At 42.2% G+C, this 20,352-nt stretch overlaps 1 protein-coding gene across 2 annotated transcripts; it reads left to right on the top strand.

The window, feature by feature from the left end:
- Positions 1-2,782: 2,782 nt before the first annotated feature.
- On the top strand, positions 2,783-19,995 carry Flvcr1 (feline leukemia virus subgroup C cellular receptor 1). 2 transcript variants are annotated; one of them, XM_028760078.1, is made up of 10 exons: positions 2,783-3,584; positions 7,432-7,582; positions 12,571-12,711; positions 14,348-14,415; positions 15,518-15,621; positions 16,167-16,277; positions 16,517-16,622; positions 16,994-17,105; positions 18,062-18,129; positions 18,296-19,995. In XM_028760078.1, the coding sequence occupies exons 1-10, from the start codon at positions 2,868-2,870 to the stop codon at positions 18,365-18,367; spliced, it is 1,650 nt and encodes a 549-aa protein (XP_028615911.1). In that variant the 5' UTR covers positions 2,783-2,867; the 3' UTR covers positions 18,368-19,995. The 2 variants fall into 2 exon arrangements, with proteins under 2 accessions (XP_028615911.1, XP_028615917.1); XM_028760084.1 differs by lacking the exon at positions 7,432-7,582.
- The last annotated feature ends 357 nt before the right edge of the window (positions 19,996-20,352 follow it).

The following is a 20,352-nucleotide window of genomic DNA, read 5'->3' as shown; positions in this document are numbered from 1 at the left end:
AGAGAGAGAGAGAGAGAGAGAGAGAGAGAGAGAGAGAGAGAGAGAGATTATTCCAAGACCATATAGGCAAAAACTTCAAAAGCTGGGATCTGAACCCTAGCCTTTGAAGCTTGATATTTACCACCCACACTAGATTATTTACTAAACACAGAGAGCCTACCAAGTATTGTTGAATCTTTTAATCATCACAGTAGTCCCAGAAAGGATCCTGACATCCTATTACAAAATAGCTATGTTAAGTACTCAAGGTCACACAGCTAATGAAAAACTAAAGGTAGAATTTAGGTCCACATAACCAGCCATGGTGGTACATGTCTTTAATCTCTGCACTCAGAAGGGAGAGGCAGAAGGATCTCTGTGAGTTCGGGGCTAGCTTGATCTACAGAGGGAGTTTCAGGACAGTCGGGGCTATGTAGAGTGATCCTGTCTGGGGGCCTCCCATCCCCCACATCAACATAGCCTGTCCTCAGTTATGATGGCCCTTTCCACTCCTACAGACTCCTTAGGTAAAAGACTTTGTGTATGGTTACAGTGTTATAAACAGAACTTTGTCATGTGCAAGAAGGGCACATGAGAAGGAGAGCAAGAGTAGTAATCTCCAATTCTCACCAGATTATAGGGGAGTCATATCCACTATATTTTGCCAGTTTGGGACAGGTAGTGAGTTTGCAAATAATCTAAATGCCTGGACAACTCCAGAAAGGTATACTACATTCAACCCTTGGCTCCCCTTTCTGAACATTTGTGTTCTTAAAAGCAGGCTGGGCCTGGGACGTAGCTCTGAGGCTAAAGTGGCTGTCTGGTATGCAGGAAGTGTTGGGTTTGCCCTTCAACACTGCATAAAACTGAATCTGATGGTACATGTCTGCAGTCTCGGTACTTGGGAGGCTGAGGCAGGAGGATCAGGAGTTCAAGATTATCCTCTGCTCCTTAGAGAGCTCCTTCGTTTAAGGCCAGTCTAGGTAATATGAGACTCCATATGACAAACAAAACAACAACTCAAGTAAATAAAAATTTCCAATTCGATCCTTTTATGTTGGCCAGGCTGTGAGGCTACCTTTAAATCTGTGAGCCTGAGCGATTCTTCTGCCTTAGCCTCCAAATAACTGGGACTATAGGCATGTGGGCAGCTTGAATATGTTTGTTTGCTTGTTTGTTTATTTATTTACTGAGAAACCCTCACAGACTCCACAGTGCCTGAGAACATTAACATCTACGAATACGTAAGATAAACTGTGTTGAGCATCAAAAACACAATTCATATTTTTATAAATTCACAAAATAAACGCTTTAAGTACAGACGAAATCCATTGGATTCCCCATTTAGTCATATTTTTCATTCAGAGACTCAATAATCTAACACAGTTTCTCAAGCTTCTAATCTAATTCAGTTACTCAGTAATCTAAAACAATCTCCAAAGCAACATCTACAAAGTCATGTTGGGAAGAATTTACAAGGTTTCTCTTTTTTCCCCCTTATCATTGTGTGTGTGTGTGTGTGTGTGTGCGTGCGTGCGTGCGTGTGCGTGTGTGTCCTGTGTGATGGTCAGAGGACAACTCTGTAGGTGCTGAGGAATCGAACTCAGGTTTGCAGGCTTGGCAACAAGAGACGTTACTCACTGAGCGTCGCGCTCTATACAAGCTTTATTTTTCTTAAAGAAATGAATTAATTTACAAAATACTTTGTGGCCAGTCAGTGGTGACTCATGCCTTTAATCCCAGTACTTGAGAGGCAGAGGCAGGAAGATTTCTGAGTTCGAGGCCAGCCTGGTCTACAGAGTGAGTTCCAGGACAGCCCGGGCTATACAGAGAAACCCTGCCTCAACCCCCCCAAAACAAAATAAAACAACAACAACAACAAAACTTTATGCTATTCACAGACGAGTAACTCTCCAGTGGCTGTATCACCACAGACAATGCCTTCTCCCTCTGTACACCCAAACTGTTAATAGTCCTCCTATCTCGCTGTGACTGAAGGTTTATGGGCTCAGTCTTGTGCAGGTCCTTGTGAAGGCAGCTGCAGACACTGTGAGTTCATTAGCGCCACAGCCATGCTTGGTGAATTGCGTCTTTAATCCCAACACTCAGGAAGCAGAGACAAGTGGATCTCCATGAATTCGGGTCAACCTGCCTACACAGAGTCCCGGATGGGACCCTGTCTAAAAAGGAGTAACGGAGGGCGGGAGAGTGAGTATATCTTAACACCGGGCACCCCGTGTTTGCACACACAGTTTCCCAAAGGGTAGCAGGCTGACTTTGAGGCCCAGTAGGACCCCGAAGCTTCCGGAGCTCTGTCCTCATCCGGTCCCAAGATGTGCCGAGTCCACGGTCAGCCTACATAAAGACTTTGGTCACTGATGGGGAACAGGAGGCAGGCAGGGGCTGCACCTCTCCATCACCTCCTTCGGTCTGCTGCGTGGAAGGAGCCGCCTGCCTCCATCCATGCAAGGGCCTGCTTCTGAAGAAGCCTTTCTCTGGGCGGACGGAAACCTTTTCCGGCACTCTCTTTCCGAGATAACCCTAGGCTACTCTCTGCAGAGCGAGCGTAGGCAGAGGCCTGGTAGCTCCAGGAACCACTGAGAGGAGAACGCCTGCTTAGGTCTCCTCTTACAGTCTCACACGCTTGACCCCGCCCCTCTTCTCGGCAATTCCCTGATTGGCTTTCCGACCTGCTGAAAGCTCAATGATTGGCTGGAAAGTCGCATTACGTGATATGAGATGCCCTGGGGGCGGGGACAGCGGGCAAGAGCCGGGCGCCTGGAGCTCAGCTTCACTTAGCAAGCGGAGAGGGCAAGTGCCCTGCATCTGGTGGGACCTAGGAGCCGGCAAGGAGGACTGAGGGGCGGCGGGGCGGGGAGCTGGGAGGCATGGCGCGGCCCGACGACGAGGTGGGGCCGGCCGTGGCGCCCGGGCACCCGCCGGAGAAGGGATACCTTCCAGTGCCCAGGGGCGCCCCGGACGGGGAGGCGCGCGTGGAGCCTCATGACGGGCCTGAAGCACTGAACGGAGGCCCCGGGCTCGGCCCGCTCATCGCGGGAGCCCCGAGCGGCCCGCAAGCCCTGATAGCGGCGGAGGAGGAGACCCAGGCTCGGCTGCTGCCCGCGGGCGGCGGGGAGGACGTCCCATGCCCCGAGCGCCCCTCGCGCACGGCGCTATCGCCGCGGCGCTTCGTGGTGCTGCTCATCTTCAGCCTTTACTCGCTGGTGAACGCCTTCCAGTGGATCCAATACAGCAGCATCAGCAACGTGTTCCAGGACTACTACCAGGTGTCGCCGCTGCACATCGACTGGCTGTCCATGGTGTACATGGTGGCCTACGTGCCCCTCATCTTCCCAGCCACCTGGCTGCTGGACACGCGAGGCCTGCGGCTCACGGCGCTGCTGGGCTCCGGCCTCAACTGCCTGGGCGCCTGGGTCAAGTGCGGCAGCGTGCAGCGGCATCTCTTCTGGGTCACCATGCTGGGACAGATCCTGTGCTCCGTGGCCCAGGTCTTCATCCTGGGCTTGCCCTCCCCCGTCGCCTCGGTCTGGTTTGGACCCAAGGAGGTGTCGACGGCTTGTGCCACGGCGGTGCTGGGCAATCAGGTAAAGACTGGAACGACTAGATACTAGGATCCTCTCAGGCTGGTAGGAAGTCAAAGGCGGGACTGGGGCGACGGTCGGTGTGGGTAAAGTGCATACTATAGAAGCGTGAAGATTGAGCTCCAGCACCTCTAGAAAAGCCGGGCAGGGTGCCTCCAGGTTGTATTCCCAGCCAGCATTGACTGGTGGGGAGGACAGCTCCTGAGGAAGGACACCCGAGGTTGCCCTCTGGCCTACTAGATACAGGCGCACACACGGGCACGCTTGGAAACTTTGAGGGTGAAAGAGATCTCAGGTATTTTTGTCGCCACTGGAGAAGAAAGGTCTTGAGATCTGGGAAGTTTGATTCCATGTTAAATGTCCTTGGGACAGCTCTGATTTCCTTGTAACTAGTAGTCAGCCCAGCTTGGCACCTACTGAACACGCAGAAGTGAATGTTCAGTAAATGCTCTGGTGATAAAGACTTGGCAGTATTACTGAGTCCAGCTATTAGTTCATAACAGTAAGACAGTGGAAGGTAAGTTACTGGTCATGGACTAGTTAGTGGGATAATAGTCAAGACTCCCTTAACAAATGATCTTGTTGCCGGGCGGTGGTGGCGCACGCCTTTAATCCCAGCACTTGGGAGGCAGAGGCAGGTGGATTTCTGAGTTCGAGAGTTCGAGGCTAGCCTGGTATACAGAGTGAGTTCCAGGACAGCCAGGGCTACACAGAGAAACCTTGTCTTGAAAAACCAAAAAAAAAAAAACAAAAAAAACAAAAAACAAATGATCTTGTTTTTTCTACCATCATAAATTCAAATGCCACTAGAATTCCAGAAGTAATAGTAGGTAAAAGGTTTTGTGTGTGTGTGATTTATTTATTTATTTATTTATTTATTTATTTATTTCATTTATTTTAAATGGTTTCTTCCAGTCTGTTAGGAGCAGTTGGTCTGGAATTCACTGTGTCCCTCTGGCAGGCCTCAAACTTGACAATCTTGCTTCAGGCTTCCAAACACCGAAATGAGTCACAGCACTATTTTGTTTGCATTTGTTAATTTTAGGCTTGTTATAGTAATTTAAAATTTTGCTAGAGGGTACTTGTGACACCTGATGTTTTTGTCACCACTGTAAATGTCACCATTGTAAAAGATGCTTCATATTCATTCAGTTGAAGGAAATCTAGTTTAAAAAAAAAAACAACTATAACCCTTGAGATATATATATATATATATATATATTGTTACATGCAACTATGTAACCAGAGAATGTTACTTTCTTACTTCAAGTCTCACTTGGGTCAAGATAATCGTTTAAATGCCCCCAAAGACTAAATATATGTGCCCATTTGATTATAGATACTTTCTTTTTCTAAAAATGCAAAAGAAAGGGTCATTTAAACTAATTGCTTGGTATCCAAAATAATCTATTACTTACTGACACGTTGATTGGTTGTTTCTTTATGTTTAGATAGCAGATGCTTTTTTTTTTTTTTTTGGTTTTTCAAGACAGGGTTTCTCTGTATAGCCCTGGCTGTCCTGGAACTCACTCTGTAGACCAGGCTGGCCTCGAACTCAGAAATCCGCCTGCCTGCTTCTGCCTCCCAAGTGCTGGGATTACAGGTGTGAGCCACCGCCCTGCAGCAGATGCTTTTTAAAAGATATTTTTTCTTTCTAAATTATTTTTAAGATAAATGCTTCATTAAGCATAACAAAAATGTCAGCTCCATATCTATGAAATATTAATTTTATGGACAGTAAGTGGAGACACTTACTTATCGGTGGACTTCTCTCTTCTCAGCACATATCTGGGTCTTCCTATATTCTCCTAGGGTGTTCTCATCCCTTCTTGGCTCCTATAACGGTACAATTGCTCACTGTCACCAAATACACATTTTCAGTGTCACTTATGGAATGATCATGTATAATAATATTCCGCAGCAGTGTGCGGTCACCAAGCTTGGTGGCATTGCAGTGATTTGTGTGCATGTATCATTTAACTTAATATTAAAAGTTAGCAACTATTAGTTTCTCCATTCAATAAACAGGAAAATTGAAACTTTAAGGAATGAAATAATTTTCCAAAGGTAATAATAGAGCTTGCTAGTATTAAGTGTGTCTGGTTCCCGAAAGGCAGCTCTTAACTTTCAGGTCTCTAGAAAGAACCTTTGAGAATACAGGTGCTTTAAGCTTGCCAATGCTTCCTAAAGGACTCAGTGTGAAGTATTTACTATGAGTTACAAATCTTTCTAATGTGTCTTCTTTGGTTTCCTAAACAACGGCAGACTTGCACTTGCACAAGGGCCTCTGCAGAAACATTGGTTCCCTGTGCTTACAGTATTCTTCCTGTTCAGATTACGTAATTACATACATGCTACCACTGAGCTCTCTTCAGGTTCGTTTTTTAACACTGAGCAACTTTCTTGATTCCATGGAGTTACTCCTTCCCTTTCTTACTGCATCCTGTTCATCTCTCCACGTATCAGCACTCTCATGCTTATTATTTATATATTTACAGATATATGTTTTTATGCTCATGACTGTTTTTCATTTCATTTCCCCAGAGTTTTCTACATTCCTTTGTAATTACTCATTTACTTACTTTTTTTCTTCTTTTTTAAAATTTCTTCATGTGTGTGTGCATGTATACAGGTATATATGTAGGACAGAGGTGGTTGGGTGAGTGCACACTTGAAAACCAGAGGAGGATTTTGGATGCCCTCTCTCACTGTTTACCTTATACTTTTGGGGAAGGAGTCTCCCATAAACCTGGAATTCAGGGTTTTCAGCTAGGCTGTCAGCCAGCAGGCCCTAGGGATCATGCTGCTCCCACCCCCATTGCTGTAAGTACAGAGGTGCCCAGGACCTTCCCAAGCTTATTGTGGGATGCTGGGATTAGAACCCTGGTCCTTATGCTTGTGTGGCAAGTGCTCTTACCCACTGAACCATCTTGCCAGCCCCTAATTGCTTTCTATATGGATTTGTCTGAGAGGACTGTTTTATATAGATGACGTTGTATAATATGAGCCTTTTTGTGTCTGACTTAGTTCTCAACCATGTTTTCAAAGTTCATTGTATAATCAGTTCTTACCTAGGAACATAATTCATTGTGTGAACACACACATATTTGATAATATGTGTGAACAAGTTTGATAAAACATTTAGGCTATTACCATGTTTTGGATTTGTGAATGGGGTCGCTGTGAATATTCGTGTGTAGTTATTTGATTATTCCTTTTTTTAGTTTTAAGGCATGCACCTACAAGTGGAATTGAAACATCATAGTTCAGTTCTGTACTAAGCTTGGGAAGAAATTGTCAACTGTGTCTATAATGGCTGTGTCACTACAGTTTCTCCCATTGTTTTCTGTTCTTACCAGAGCTGTTTTATCCTTAGAATGACACTCATCATCCTAGTAGATATAAGATGAAGTCTCATTGTAGTTTTTATTTGTATGCCCCTTAACAACATGGTATTGACCATATATATATATATATATATATATATATATATATTCTCCTCAGCTGTTTGCTTTCTTTCGAGAAGTGTCTTTTCAAGTCTATGGCCCATTTAATATTAGGATTCTTATCTTTCTGTTGTTGGGTTGTAAAAGTTCTTTTATTCTGGATGCTAGTTTCTTATTAGATATGATTTGGAAATATTTCCCCTGTGTCGTATGTGTTCTTTATTCCCATATCAGATAAATATAGGGGAGAAGTTTGAAAAGAAGATGTAGTTGTGACAAAGACATTAGAACAGACTAACAGGTTTACAGTGCACATACTACTGTTTCTCTTTATATTCTATTAAATGCCAACATTTACTCTTCGCTTCTATTAACCGCTATTAACAGGACTATTTATTTTACAGCTTGGAACTGCAGTTGGCTTTTTGTTGCCACCTGTTTTAGTGCCTGTCTTGGGCACACAGAATAACACAGGCCTCCTGGCTCATAACATCAACATCATGTTTTACGGAACAGCATTTGTCTCCACATTTTTGTTTTTTTTAACAGTAATTGGTAAGTGAATTGTTTCTCCTAAGGCTTAGATAAGTGCATGACAAATATGAGAATAACTAACCCTGAAAAGTTCTGCTGATGGTGTCTCCAATGCTGGTTTAGTTTTGTTCTTGGTGTGCATTCTTGCCTGGGTACTGAGTGGAACAGCTCTAGGGATATGTTATGGCCCACTACACGTTTTGATTTGTTTGTTTGTTTTTTTTCTTTGTAACATTCTAAATTGTTTAAAGACTAATCAATCCCATTTATCTCCCTACTAACTCAACTTGGTGAGTGTTCATTTCAAACATGGTGCCTGGCTTCATTCCCATGTTCATCTGTGTGGTGTGTATCCTGTACTTTCCTAGCCTGCAGCTAGTTCCTGTCACGCTTTGGAATGACGCAGATAGGCTACCTCCTTCCTGTTAATAAGAAATTTCCCCAGGGATTCCCAGTTTAAAATTAACTGGGTCTAGAAATGATGACCTGTAGAATGATCCTGGGCAGCATCAAGAAGTTCAGAATTTCAAACTGTGGCAACTATCTGCTTGTTAGGGCTACTTCAGCAAAGCCTGGCTGCCATCATGCGTCCCTGAGTCCTCTCGTCTGGCCTGCCTTTTGAAGGAGTCAGTCAGAGTCAGCTGCAAGCAGCCATCACCAGCTTGGAAGAAGCTTTGGGAAGGTCTGCTTTTTTTTTTTTTTTTTTAAGTTTAAGTGGAAGCAATTTTGATTTCAGGGGAGAAGATAGGCAAGGTGTATCTAATATATATTGCTGCTGCTGTAACTGGAGAAATGCCTATAAGGCACTCAGTATCTCTTAAATAGATTTGGTTACGAAAAGAACTATGGAGTTCGTACACCATTTTTTAAATAAACATTTATAATTAAACTGTGTTATAGTTAGCGGTTTTAGATTTACATATTAAAAATTTACCTTGGCTATAATATCAATGAAAACTTCATGTTTTATGATCTCCAGACATGAGGTTGAGTTTTCAGAGAAACATCTGATTGCCTGGGTAGGTGAGCTGCAGGATCAGATATAGAAAGCTCAGCCCACGTCTGCTATTTTTCTTGAGATAATGAACAGAATGTTCTCTCAGTAGCGTCTGAAGTATATGAATGTGTGCAGGTGGCTTCTCAGTTTCTAGGTCTGCAGTTCATCAGCGAGTGATATATTTGAAGTATGTACACTGCTGAAAAAGGTCACATTTTTTCCTCCTACTGTTTTAGTATTTTAACAAAAGTTTTTAAAATAAATCTATGCTGGTGAGGGAACCTCTTCAATCTGCTTTTCTAGTTGGTACATTTGCTTTGCTTGATGAAGAAGGAACTATTGCTTATGTACATTTTAGAGAAATGGGTCTCAGACTTACAATATGTTTAAGTATAAAGTGTCTTTCTTTCAGCCATTTATATATAATCACATAAACCTCGGGCTTCTGTCTTACTGAGTCTTTAAGTTGAATGTCTCCTCACAAGAAATGAATAATTATATAAGGCATCTTTATAAACAGGCCTGGAGAGATGGCTCAGCAACTGAGAGCACTTGCTGCTCTTGCAGAGAACCCAGGTTGTCATGAACCCAGATCCCATGTCATTGGGTGGCTCACAACCTCCTGTAATTCCAGCTACAGGGGATCTGACTTCTTTTCAGACCTCCATAGGCAGTGCATTCATATGCACAGACCCATCACACGTATGCAAGTGACTGAAAGTAAACATCTGTGTAACTCATTAAGTGCTGGAGAGATGGCTCAGTGGTTAAGAGCACTTGCACACTGTCGCTCTTGTGGAAGACTTGGTTCACTTCCCAGCATGCACATGTAGCTCACTCACAACCAACTACAACTCCAGTTCCAGATAATCTGATGCCCTCTTCAGAACCCTGTGGGCACCAGCCACTAATGTAGTGCACTTACACACATGCAGGGAATTCACTCATATACGTGAAAATAAAATTTAAAAATGACGTAGTTGAAATTTTTTACACAATATGTATACTTATGTGTAAACTGTTACAAATAGGTTTTTAGTTTCCAAAGTTAGAAAAAAGAGCAAAATAGGTATGACTTGGTTTATTATCTTTTGTTCTTGAATAACAACTCAGAGGTTCTTAATGTATGAATGAATGCCTAGGTCATAAGCTTGGGCTTGTTCCCTGACTAGCACATAACTCATGCAACCCGTTTATTCTATTAGGTGTGTCACATGGTTGGTTACCTCCCCTCAGTTCACAGGTCCATCTCTGAGTCAGGGGTGGCATCTTTTCTTGCCTGACTATCCCAGAGTTCCTATCTTTCTACCGGAACTCCCACCTCTTATTTCCTGCCTGTTTGCTAATAGGCCCTCGGCTTTTTTTTTAACAGGTGATGCTTCCACACAGTACACAGAGAGTGTCTCTACAGCAAACAGCATTTTCATTTTTACTTGCCCTTAGTTTTTGTTTCAATTCAAATTTCCTCTTAGAAATGATGTTCTTAAATGTAAAATCTGTTTGTGTGCTTCAGTGCTAAACTGTATGGTTTAACTCAGGTGTGTCAGTTAAAAACTTGGGCTACAACGCCAAGAGCGACAGAGGTAAAAACATTTAATATTAGTCTGCTTAGACACAAGAATGTGTAGACTGAATGTGTAATTGTACCTTTCGATTCTTCTACTCACGATGTCTACATGGCTGTGAAGTGAGATACATTTTACTTAGTCTATAAGTATTTCAAGCTCTTGAGCAAAGTCTGATTTTTTTTTAAAACTGACTATGTATTTATCGTTTATTTTTGATCTCTATATAGCCCTGGCTATCCTAGAACTCACTATGTAGACCAGCTGCCCTAGAACTCACAGAGACACACCTGGCTCTGCCTCCTAAGCACTGGGATTAGAGGCATGACCATCACATCTCACGTTAAACATTCTTCAAAAGACACAGTACATTTTGTGTAGTAATTGGTAATTATGACATTTTACATATTTTGGGTGATCTTCATAGCAACTTGTCACTGTTCTTTCCATTTAATGAAGGAGAACTAACAACTGAGACATATGGTAAGAGGATAGTAGCAGAATTCACAAGTGTGCTTGCTTTCTAATAAGACAGTGTATGGCATCTGTCTGGGTCACATATAGTAAATGAAAGGGCTCTGATCTTCACTGTGTAGGGCTCTCAACAGCCCTGATGGCAGGTTCTTTATCACTGAAGGGGCTGTGTGAATGCAGTGCTCTTGAAGCTTTTGGTGGCTAATGTCAGTTGGAGAGTAATGCTATTTAAATTTAATAATTGTTTTATTAGCACAGATTTTTAGTGGGGAAAAAGTTTGCACTTCAAATGTAAAAAGAAAGGTCTTCTTTCCTGCCTTGAGATAGCTGTTCAACAATAAACACTCAGAGATAGATGGCCTTTCGTTCCTTTTTCTTCGTGTAGCACAGAGTCCAAAACTGTGTAAGGTGGCAGGTACAGGTTTCATTTTACCTCTCTGAATCTAAAGGATGACACCTGTATTCAGAAAGTAAATCTCAGTGGAGTTAAAGATTAGAGAGAATCACTTTTATTTTGTATGAATTTTTATTTGGTTCATTTTGTCTTATTGTGCTATAGTAAATTAAACCTAGGAAAGAGATTTAAGGCTTGCTGGAGACTCATGACTACAGTTATTGACAATCTAAAACCTTGATTTACTACTGTGAACATTTTTTATTACCTATGGTAATAAAGAGAACGATCTCCCACCCAACTAGGATACAGAGAGACTTGAGGACAGACATGAGGCCTTCTAACAGTGCAAGGATCAGACAGGGAGAAAGGAAGAGGAATGCAAGCAGCTAAAGGCTTTGTGTCTACCCAATGTAAGGACACTACAAATAAGTACCTATGAGCTCTATCTCTTTTCCAATTAGTTCTGAGCTCTGAAATAAGAGTATACTTAGTTTGGTTTTAGTTACATCATAATGTTTTTAAATGTTTTAATGTGTTTAATGTTTCTTTTTTCCAACAACAACTTTTAATTTTCTATTTTCATCAACAAATAGAGAAATGGCTCATTATATTTTGTGGGAGTTATAGGACCATTTCTTTCTTTCCTGGTGACTCTCAAGCATGCCTGTGTATTGGAAACATCCAGTAATTTTTGTGTTTAGTGTAGAGTCTCATATTCCTTCCTGGAGATTCTTCTTATTAGACTTTGTAGAGAGTCTCAAAATCAGGATTAATTTTAAATTTCCAAATGATTCCACTGGACAACCTGAGATATCAGACCTAACCCACTTTAAACGGAAAATAAAATAGGTCTCTTCCAGCCAAGAAGGAGAAGAAATTGTTATAAAAGGGAGAAGAGAAAAGAGAAGAGTGAAAAATGACAAGAGGGAGGGGAGGAGATGTTTGTCATGTAATGGTCAGAGCTCTGAGGAGAGGGAGGGAGGAGGAGGGTAGAGGAGAAAGGTGAAATCATAATCTTTTAGAAAACATTGTTTTCCCCACATGCTTCCTTTTTACCTGTTGAATTTACCCTGTTAATTCTAAGGTGTACATTTTTATGAACTCTCAGATGACTGGTGACATGAACATCTGGGATCTGTGGTAATGGAGACATGGTTGTCCAAAAACCTCTTGATGCTTGGAAAGGTCACTGAATTGAAGTATTGATATCTCCCAAGTGACTGAATTTAAAAGTCAAATCCTTGCCATAGTAAACATTGATCCTGGTTAACTACAAACAGAACAGTTAGTGGGCAAAGATGCTCTCATTGCCTGGGGTTAGTCAGCTCAGATGAATCGGCCAAATCTCTGAGTTTCAGTTTGCAGAGCTAAGAGGATAATGCCAAATTAATTTGTCACTTAGAAGTCAGTTTAGATAAAAAAAGAACTTCACCATAAAAGACTTTTACTACATCTTTAGTCCTAAACTGAATCCTGTTCTCTCATTGAGAAGGATGCATATACTTATTTATGTGGGGTGTGTGGGTGTACTGTATGTAGGTTGGTCATCTGTGGTTCTTTCTGTGCATGTGTACAGCATTCAAGGAGAAGCCTCTGCTGCCACCGAGTCAGGCGCAGGCGGTTCTTCGAGACAGCCCCCCTGCAGAGTACTCGTACAAGAGTTCTATCTGGAACCTGTTCAGAAACATCCCCTTTGTGCTCCTGCTGGTCAGTTATGGTAAGTGGCCTCACGTTTCCATTGGTGACCGTTGAGTATTATAGACTCTTTCTACTGAAACACTGATGAGGCGAGTTCGTGAACTCCATAGAATAGTTATGAACGTAAGTCTTGAGCTAAAAGCAAAAGTATGTAAGGGATTTTTTTTTAAATGTGCTGTGTGCTTTTTTGAGTCCAGAATGTAGAAGTTGTACTTGCAGGTATATGTAGAGAAACCCACTCTTGTGTTTGAGAGTAAGATCTTAAAATCAGCTATAGTCTTATCGTAAATAGTGAAAACCTAGGAGGGATGTTAAATGTCTATTGACACCAGGTACCTGAATTGAAATGTATTCACACTGTGGACAATTACACAGTAGAGAATACCAGTGAACAACATTGAAAACTGTCCCTGGGAGCCACATAACAGTGTACAGATGAATACTGCTTATCAGTTTACATGCAGAATAATTCTAATTGTCCATGAATACACACATGGAATTAAAAACACCTGATGAGGATAGGAGAACCTTTGGAAAAGAAAGAAGTGAGAAAAGGAGTCCGAACCAAAGACAGCACAACGTGAATGTCTGACAGAAACCAGTGATGAGTGTGTTATTCTCTGTCGTCTTTGTGTGCTCATGTATTTAATAGTAAAAGGGGATAAAATAGTAAATCTAGACCTTGGGTAGGTTACCAGTCTAGCACCTGGGAGGGAAGGCACAACAGGGTTTGAGACGACATTTGTGATTCCTCATAATCAGCTGTTTTATTTTTGTCCTGTGTTCTTTTATTCTCGTATGACTCGTCTTGTAAGTCTCTTATACAGGAGTTAATTTTCTGAAGGAAGCATTCTGTTGTGATGTTAATGGTGAGGATTTTCCCCCCTAAAGATTTGTTGTTGTTGTTGTTTAGTCAGGGTGTGGTGCCAGGAATCAAACCAAGAGCCTTGTGCACACTAGACAAATACTCTGTCATTGAGCCCTGTTTTACGTTTAACCACCATTGGCTGTGACTGATGAGAAATGCAGAGTGAATGTTGCTTGAATGGGTGTCATGTGCATAGTTCCATGTGGAGATATGGTTTGTGATCCACATGCCTGAATCAGAATGATGTGGTATTACAAAATCCTATTTTCCATTTTCTGTTGCTACAACAAAATACTCAGGGTTGAATATTTTATAAAGAAAAGAGGTATGTTTATCTCATGTCTTTGAAGGCTGAAAGTTCAAGACCAGTTCGTCCCATCTGCTCAGTCTCTGGAGAGGAGTCCCTGGGAGCATCATGACGGGGGTAGAATTTGACTTCATGCCAATGTGTTTGGTGGCCTTATTTAATAAAAGCCTCCTCAACTAATAACTGACTCACTCCGTAAGACCCAAATGAATCTCTCTGAGGAGTCGCTGTGCCTCAACTCCTTGCTTTGGTTGCCGCCTCTTCAAGGTTCCATCACCTCTGATCCACCTGTGCAGGAGATCGAGAGTCTAGCACAGCTCTCTAGTAAACGTAGTGATACAGCCATCTGTCCGCTGTCTGACAAGGAGTAGCGGTGGACTTCGGTCTTCACAGGCTGACAGCATTACATATTACACATGTATAGGATTCCATGTTGTTTCATAGAATGGTGAGCTTATCCTTTTTTTTTTCCCTTTGTAGGTATCATGACTGGAGCATTTTATTCAGTTTCAACATTATTAAATCAAATAATATTGAGATATTATAAGGTAAGTTTTTTTTTTTTCCTGAGACGACAGTCTTACATTGAAGTGTTGGCTAGTCTGAAACTCACTGTGTAGACCAGGCTGGCCTAGAACTTGAAGTGACTGTCCTACCTGTCTCCCCAGTGCTAGGATTACAGGTGTGTGCCACCATGCCTGTCAAGTTTCTACTTTTATTTTGTATGCTTGGCCAAGACTTTTTCTTTAACAATATAATTCACATTAGCATGGTCCTAAAATGAAGGACTGTGTGGCCTTGCGAACATTGATGTCTGCTTCTAAAAATGCAGCATTCCATGTAAAACTCAAGATGGAAAACGATGAAGGAAGCAATATTGGGGAACAGAAGGCAGACGGGCCAGAGTGGTTCCCGTGGCTCCATTCCAGGCTCTGGAGCCTGACTTAGTGCAGTCACTGTCTCCGTACTTTTTATTAAGCACACTTAAGCCAATTTGTAAGATGCACATTGAAGGTAAATATCACAGGCATCGTGGCAAGACTCTAACTCGGTTATATGGAAAAGCGCAAGCCCCTGTAAGGACTGTAAGCCTCGACGTCAAGGTCTGGCCTCTGTTGTCTACTGTGCAGCAGCATGCCCTTGACTCTGCTCCTGTGTAAATGCTTTTAGAGTCTTACTGACAAGGAAGCACAGCCACGGAGGGTCCGGGGAGGGTTTCCTTTTTTACTTTCATTTTTTTAAAAAAAGATTTATTTATTTATTTTATGTATGTGAATACATTGTCGTCTCTTCAGACACACTAAAAGAGGGCATGGGATCCCATTACAGATGGTTGTGAGCCACCATGTGGTTGCTGGGAATTGAACTCAGGACCTCTGGAAGAACAGTCAGTGCTCTTGACTGCTGAGCCACCTCTCTCACCCTGTCTTTCACTGTTTTATATCTGTTGTTATTGTTGCTGTTGTTTTAAAAATAGAATGTCTTCAATAAACCACCCTTCCCAGAAACCCAGCTCTAGCCCATGGAATGTGTCTCCCTGTTATGTGCTTAACTTTATATGATTACTTTAGTTAACTGTGTGTCTATGTGGAAAGACAAACTACCAGTTTGAACTAGAGATATCTGATTATCTCCTGCAAATCATCTTAGGGAGAAGAGGTGAATGCTGGAAGGATCGGGCTGACGCTGGTGGTAGCTGGAATGGTGGGCTCTATCCTCTGTGGCTTGTGGCTGGATCACACCAAAACCTACAAGTAAGTGACAGCAGGTATACACAGAGCACGCAAGTAAAGATTTACTGACTTTAAAGAGACAGGGTTTCGCTAGATCACTTGGGCTGGCCTGGAGCTCAGGCATCATCCTGCCTCCGCTGCCCGACTGCCAGAACTACAGCACGTACCACCATGTCTGAGTAAGACTTGGAGCAAATCTTGCCATGATCTACCTGTGTTCTGTTTTACTGGTCATCTTCACTTCACCATTGAAAAGGTGAATGCCTTACAGACATTCTACCCCTAGCTCTGCCTTTGTAGGTTGCTTATCTGAAAAGAGCCCTCCCTGAGAAACACTGGGGCTCCTGACAGACTTTATCTTGCCTTTTTTACATTGTGAGCTAAAACAAACAAAAAAAAAAAACCAAAAAAAACAAAAACACAGTTCTTTGCTATGGAGACATTATTGTTGAGCTGGCTGCATTATCTACAGATGGGAAGGCTGGTTTGTCGTCCTGAGGAGAGAGTGGTAGCTAGCTGCTTATTCTCTGCAGCGGGAGCCGCTCACAGCTCTGCCTTTGTTTCAGGCAGACGACTCTGATCGTGTACATTCTGTCTTTCATTGGGATGCTCATGTTCACGTTCACGCTGAACCTCCAGCACATCATCGTGGTGTTCTTTACTGGCGGGATCCTTGGGTAAGTGTCAGGTGACACCCTACTTCCATGATTCTGAAGGAGTGTTTAAAAGGCTCTCTAAAGGTCCTTTTGATGTTTTAGACTCTAAGAGTTCCATTAGACACGTATAAACATGCTGTTCCTCAGAACTCTAGCAAAAAAGCTCTCGCTCACCTGTGGTGTGCGGTCGGTGAATTAGAGGAGCTTGTCTGTGCGCCTGGCCGCCCCTCTCATAACCCACCTGTCTTGTGCTCTTGTAGCTTCTTCATGACTGGTTACCTTCCCCTGGGCTTTGAGTTTGCTGTGGAGATCACTTACCCTGAGTCTGAGGGCACGTCCTCGGGACTCCTCAACACTGCCGCACAGGTAATCCTTTGCTGCCTCTAAACAGTTAACCAGGTAGCAATTGCCAGCATTTGAGAGACAGAGGCCAGAGGACCAGGAGTTCAAGGCCAGTCTCAGCTACATAGTGTATTTGAGGCCAGCCTGGGCTACATGAGACTCTGCCTCAAAAATCAGAACAAACAAAACCACAAAGCCCAAGGTGATTAGTATATATATATGGTCAGTGAGCAGTGAGCTTGCCCCGACTTTGTGGTTTAATAATCCTGCTGTTTGGGGGTTGTTTCTAGAAGCCAGATCATAAGGAAAGTCCATTAAGGAGGGTTCTGTGGGGAAAGTGTACTTGCTTTAAAACGGCAAACTCAATAAAAATGATTTCATATATTTTATTTTAGATATTTGGAATTTTGTTCACATTGGCTCAAGGAAAGCTCACATCAGACTATGATCCAGAGGCAGGGAACATTTTCCTCTGCGTCTGGATGTTCGTAGGCATCGTTTTAACAGGTAAGTGCTGAGTGAGTGTAGCATGTTGTCATATTCAGTGTTGTGCATTGCTGCTGCTTGGCTTTTTGAACTCTGAGGTTAAAAATAAGACGAGAAGGCTGAGGGTGATGGTGCACACACCTTTAATCGCAGCATTCAGGAGGCAGAGGCGGGCGGATCTCTGTGAGTTTTGAGGCTAGCCTGGTCTACAGAGTGAGTTCCAGGACAGGGAGGGGTTACCCTGTCTTGAAAAACAAACAAACAAACAAACAAACAAACAGGAAATAAGAATCAGGACGCAGCTCCCTCAGGATGGAAGTCTGCCCTTTCATTTTGGTGGCTCCAAAGTTAGTGCCATTACTCTGCATAAAATGCAATACTGGGGCTGGAGAGACAGAGCCCTGGACCCAGGTTCAATTCCCAGCGCCCAAATAGCTCACAGCGCTCTGGTTCCAGAGGATCTGATGCCCTTTTTTGGCCTCCTCTGGCACTGCACAGACATACATGCAGTCACACACCCATATACATAAAATAAAAATATGTCAATCTTTCTGAAACCTTTTTAAAAAGTCACATCAATTATTTATCACATCTGTGTGTGTGTGTGCGTGTGTGTGTATGTGTGTGTTTCCCATCACCTTCCACTTGAACATACAAACGTCTCAAACCGTCCCTCCCAGAGCTGTACTCCCATTGTACATATTTCTCTTGACTTTTCTATTTCAGTTAGCTAGTGCTCTCATCCATTCAGCTGCCCAAATGAGGAGATTCTGAAGTCCTCTGGTTACTACATCTCCATTACTCACAGCCTGGCTTTGTTAGCTGATGGGTGACTTGTAATTAAGTCAGAGGCTGAGGTCTTTTCTCAGCTGCCATAGTGCTGTTGAATATGACAGCATTATGTAACTTGTGTTAAATGTTATAAGATAAAAGAAGAAGGTATCAGCTTATAGTAACTCTCGGTGCTTCTGTTTTAGCATTGATCAAGTCTGATCTGAAAAGACACAACATAAACGCCGGGCTTACAAACAGTGACATTAAAGCTGTAAGTAACAGATACTTTTACGGCTGTACTCTGGGTGTACAGGGGATAGATGGGAAACCATTCTTGTTTAATCAGTAACATTTCTTTATAGCCAGTTCAACAATCGACTGTTAAATAGCATAATTAGGGTGTGGTACATCTCCTCAGTGTCAATTGTTTTTTACAGGTACCAGTTGATAGTCTGATAGATCAAAAACCGAAAGCGATGGTGTCTATACAGTGGGAATCTTCACTCTGAAGAAGGGAACGTGGCTGCCTCTCAACATGGGGATGTGGCATCATCTTTGGGCAGCTGTGTGAGTTGTCAGACACTTGAAAGTTATTGGATGAATTCTGAATATTATTTTGTTTTGTGTTAATTTAAGCAATAATCTTACTTAAAATGCCCTTACTTACCTCGTGTTGACACTCCCATTCTGTTCTACTGTGTATGTTCAGTTGTGTGGTGTGCACCTGAAAGTAACATTCGTGACATTTTTTTTCAGGATGCTTTGGTTTTTTTTTTATGGGGGTCTAGTTCCTGTAAGACATATAAGAGTGTGTAATTCACACATAAACATGTCCAGGACATTCCCAGTCAGTTATTACCTCACCGTACCAACCACATCAGGGTCACAGTGTGAGTGCGTAATACCAGGAGAAGCACGGACCCACTCGGACAGCGCTGGGATGGAGAGTCCCATCTCGTATATGCTTGTCGTACAGTGTATTGTGACCTGTTCTGTCCCACAAAAACAAACAAACAAAACCGTTCTATGCACAGATTAAATCTATTATACTCTGGTTAGCTGAGGAGCTGAGACCCACACATCATCTGAGGTCCTCTCTGCTGCCTTCATACAGATAAATGCTAATACAGTACAACTTCAAATAGCAGTTTTATGCCCGTTGTCCATTTTCACCCTCTTAAAGGAAACTTTTCACCGTCTGTGTTATGGGCTAGCTCATGATTTCTTTTATCACATCTATATTTTGCCTTGAAGATGCCTAAGATAAGGAAGTCTTTGATAACTTCAGAGAGCTCCCGAGCTCTGAGGAGAGCCCTTGAAATACTAGCTGCTGTTTCTAGGATCATTCCTCTGACCACTGTGTTTGAGGACTACCAGCCCTTGCACATGTTCTGTGAATGCTGGGAACAGGATCTGCTGCACCACAGAGTGTGTATAGTCAGTACTCTGTGGACACTATCTCTTACACACTCAGGACAAGGTGAATGGGACCAAGTGTATTTTCACAGTGCCTACCACTGTGTCTTGTTTACAGTGAGAATTAAATGTCTTTGATGTTTTGATTCTTAAGCTTATATTCATGACATTTGATCAACCATAATATTTATATAGTTTGATTTTGTAAATTTTACAAAAAATTTCCATAATATAAACATGCACACAGAAAAGGTAATCATGTAATGAATATGGTTGAAGCAAATGCAACTTTGATTTAGGCAAAATATGCATTGATTTATTTTGATATTATATTATTCTCTTTCATCAAATTACTATAGATTATGTGGAATTTGACACTGGAAAATGTACTGAAAGAACTTAATATCATTCAGGATCAGGAATTCTGGTTTTGTGTCCTGGGCATGTTTCTTCCTTGGTAACTCCGGACACATCCTTTGCCCTCTCTGGACACATCCTTTGCCCTCTCTGGCAGCATTTTCCTGATCCATGAAATAATGCATTCACACTGATCTAAAAGATCTTTTAAAAATATTGTCTTTCATCATGAAGTAGACCAAATCACTGTACCACAAGAATTTAGAAATCTAGCTAGAATTGGGGCAGTGGTGGTACATACTTACACCCTGTCTTGAAAGACCAAAAAGAAAGAAAGAAAGAAAGAAAGAAAGAAAGAAAGAAAGAAAGAAAGAAAGAAAGAAAGAAAAAGGAAGGAAGGAAGGAAGGAAGGAAGGAAGGAAGGAAGGAAAGAAGAAAGAAAGAAGAGACAGAAATCTAGCTAGAGAAAAGTTCTGTGGAAAACTGAGTAAACAATTGTGATTTCTTGTGTAGAGACAGAGAATTTCAGGTATGTTTTGAACTTTTTTCGACAGTCTGTAATAGTTCAGGTAGAATCTGCATTATCAACAACTTCTTTTGGTATTTCTGTCACAGGTTACATATGACCAAAAATGCACTCTCTCCCCCAACTGTTTCTATTTTTAAATTGACAGTGTTGTTTACAATGATCATATACATGTTAGTTCCTGAAGCTTTGAAC

The sequence above is a fragment of the Grammomys surdaster genome, unplaced genomic scaffold (genome assembly GCF_004785775.1).
Source record: "Grammomys surdaster isolate TR1022 unplaced genomic scaffold, NIH_TR_1.0 130, whole genome shotgun sequence".
NCBI lineage: Eukaryota > Metazoa > Chordata > Mammalia > Rodentia > Muridae > Grammomys > Grammomys surdaster.
This window is presented reverse-complemented; position numbering and strand designations above follow the sequence as displayed.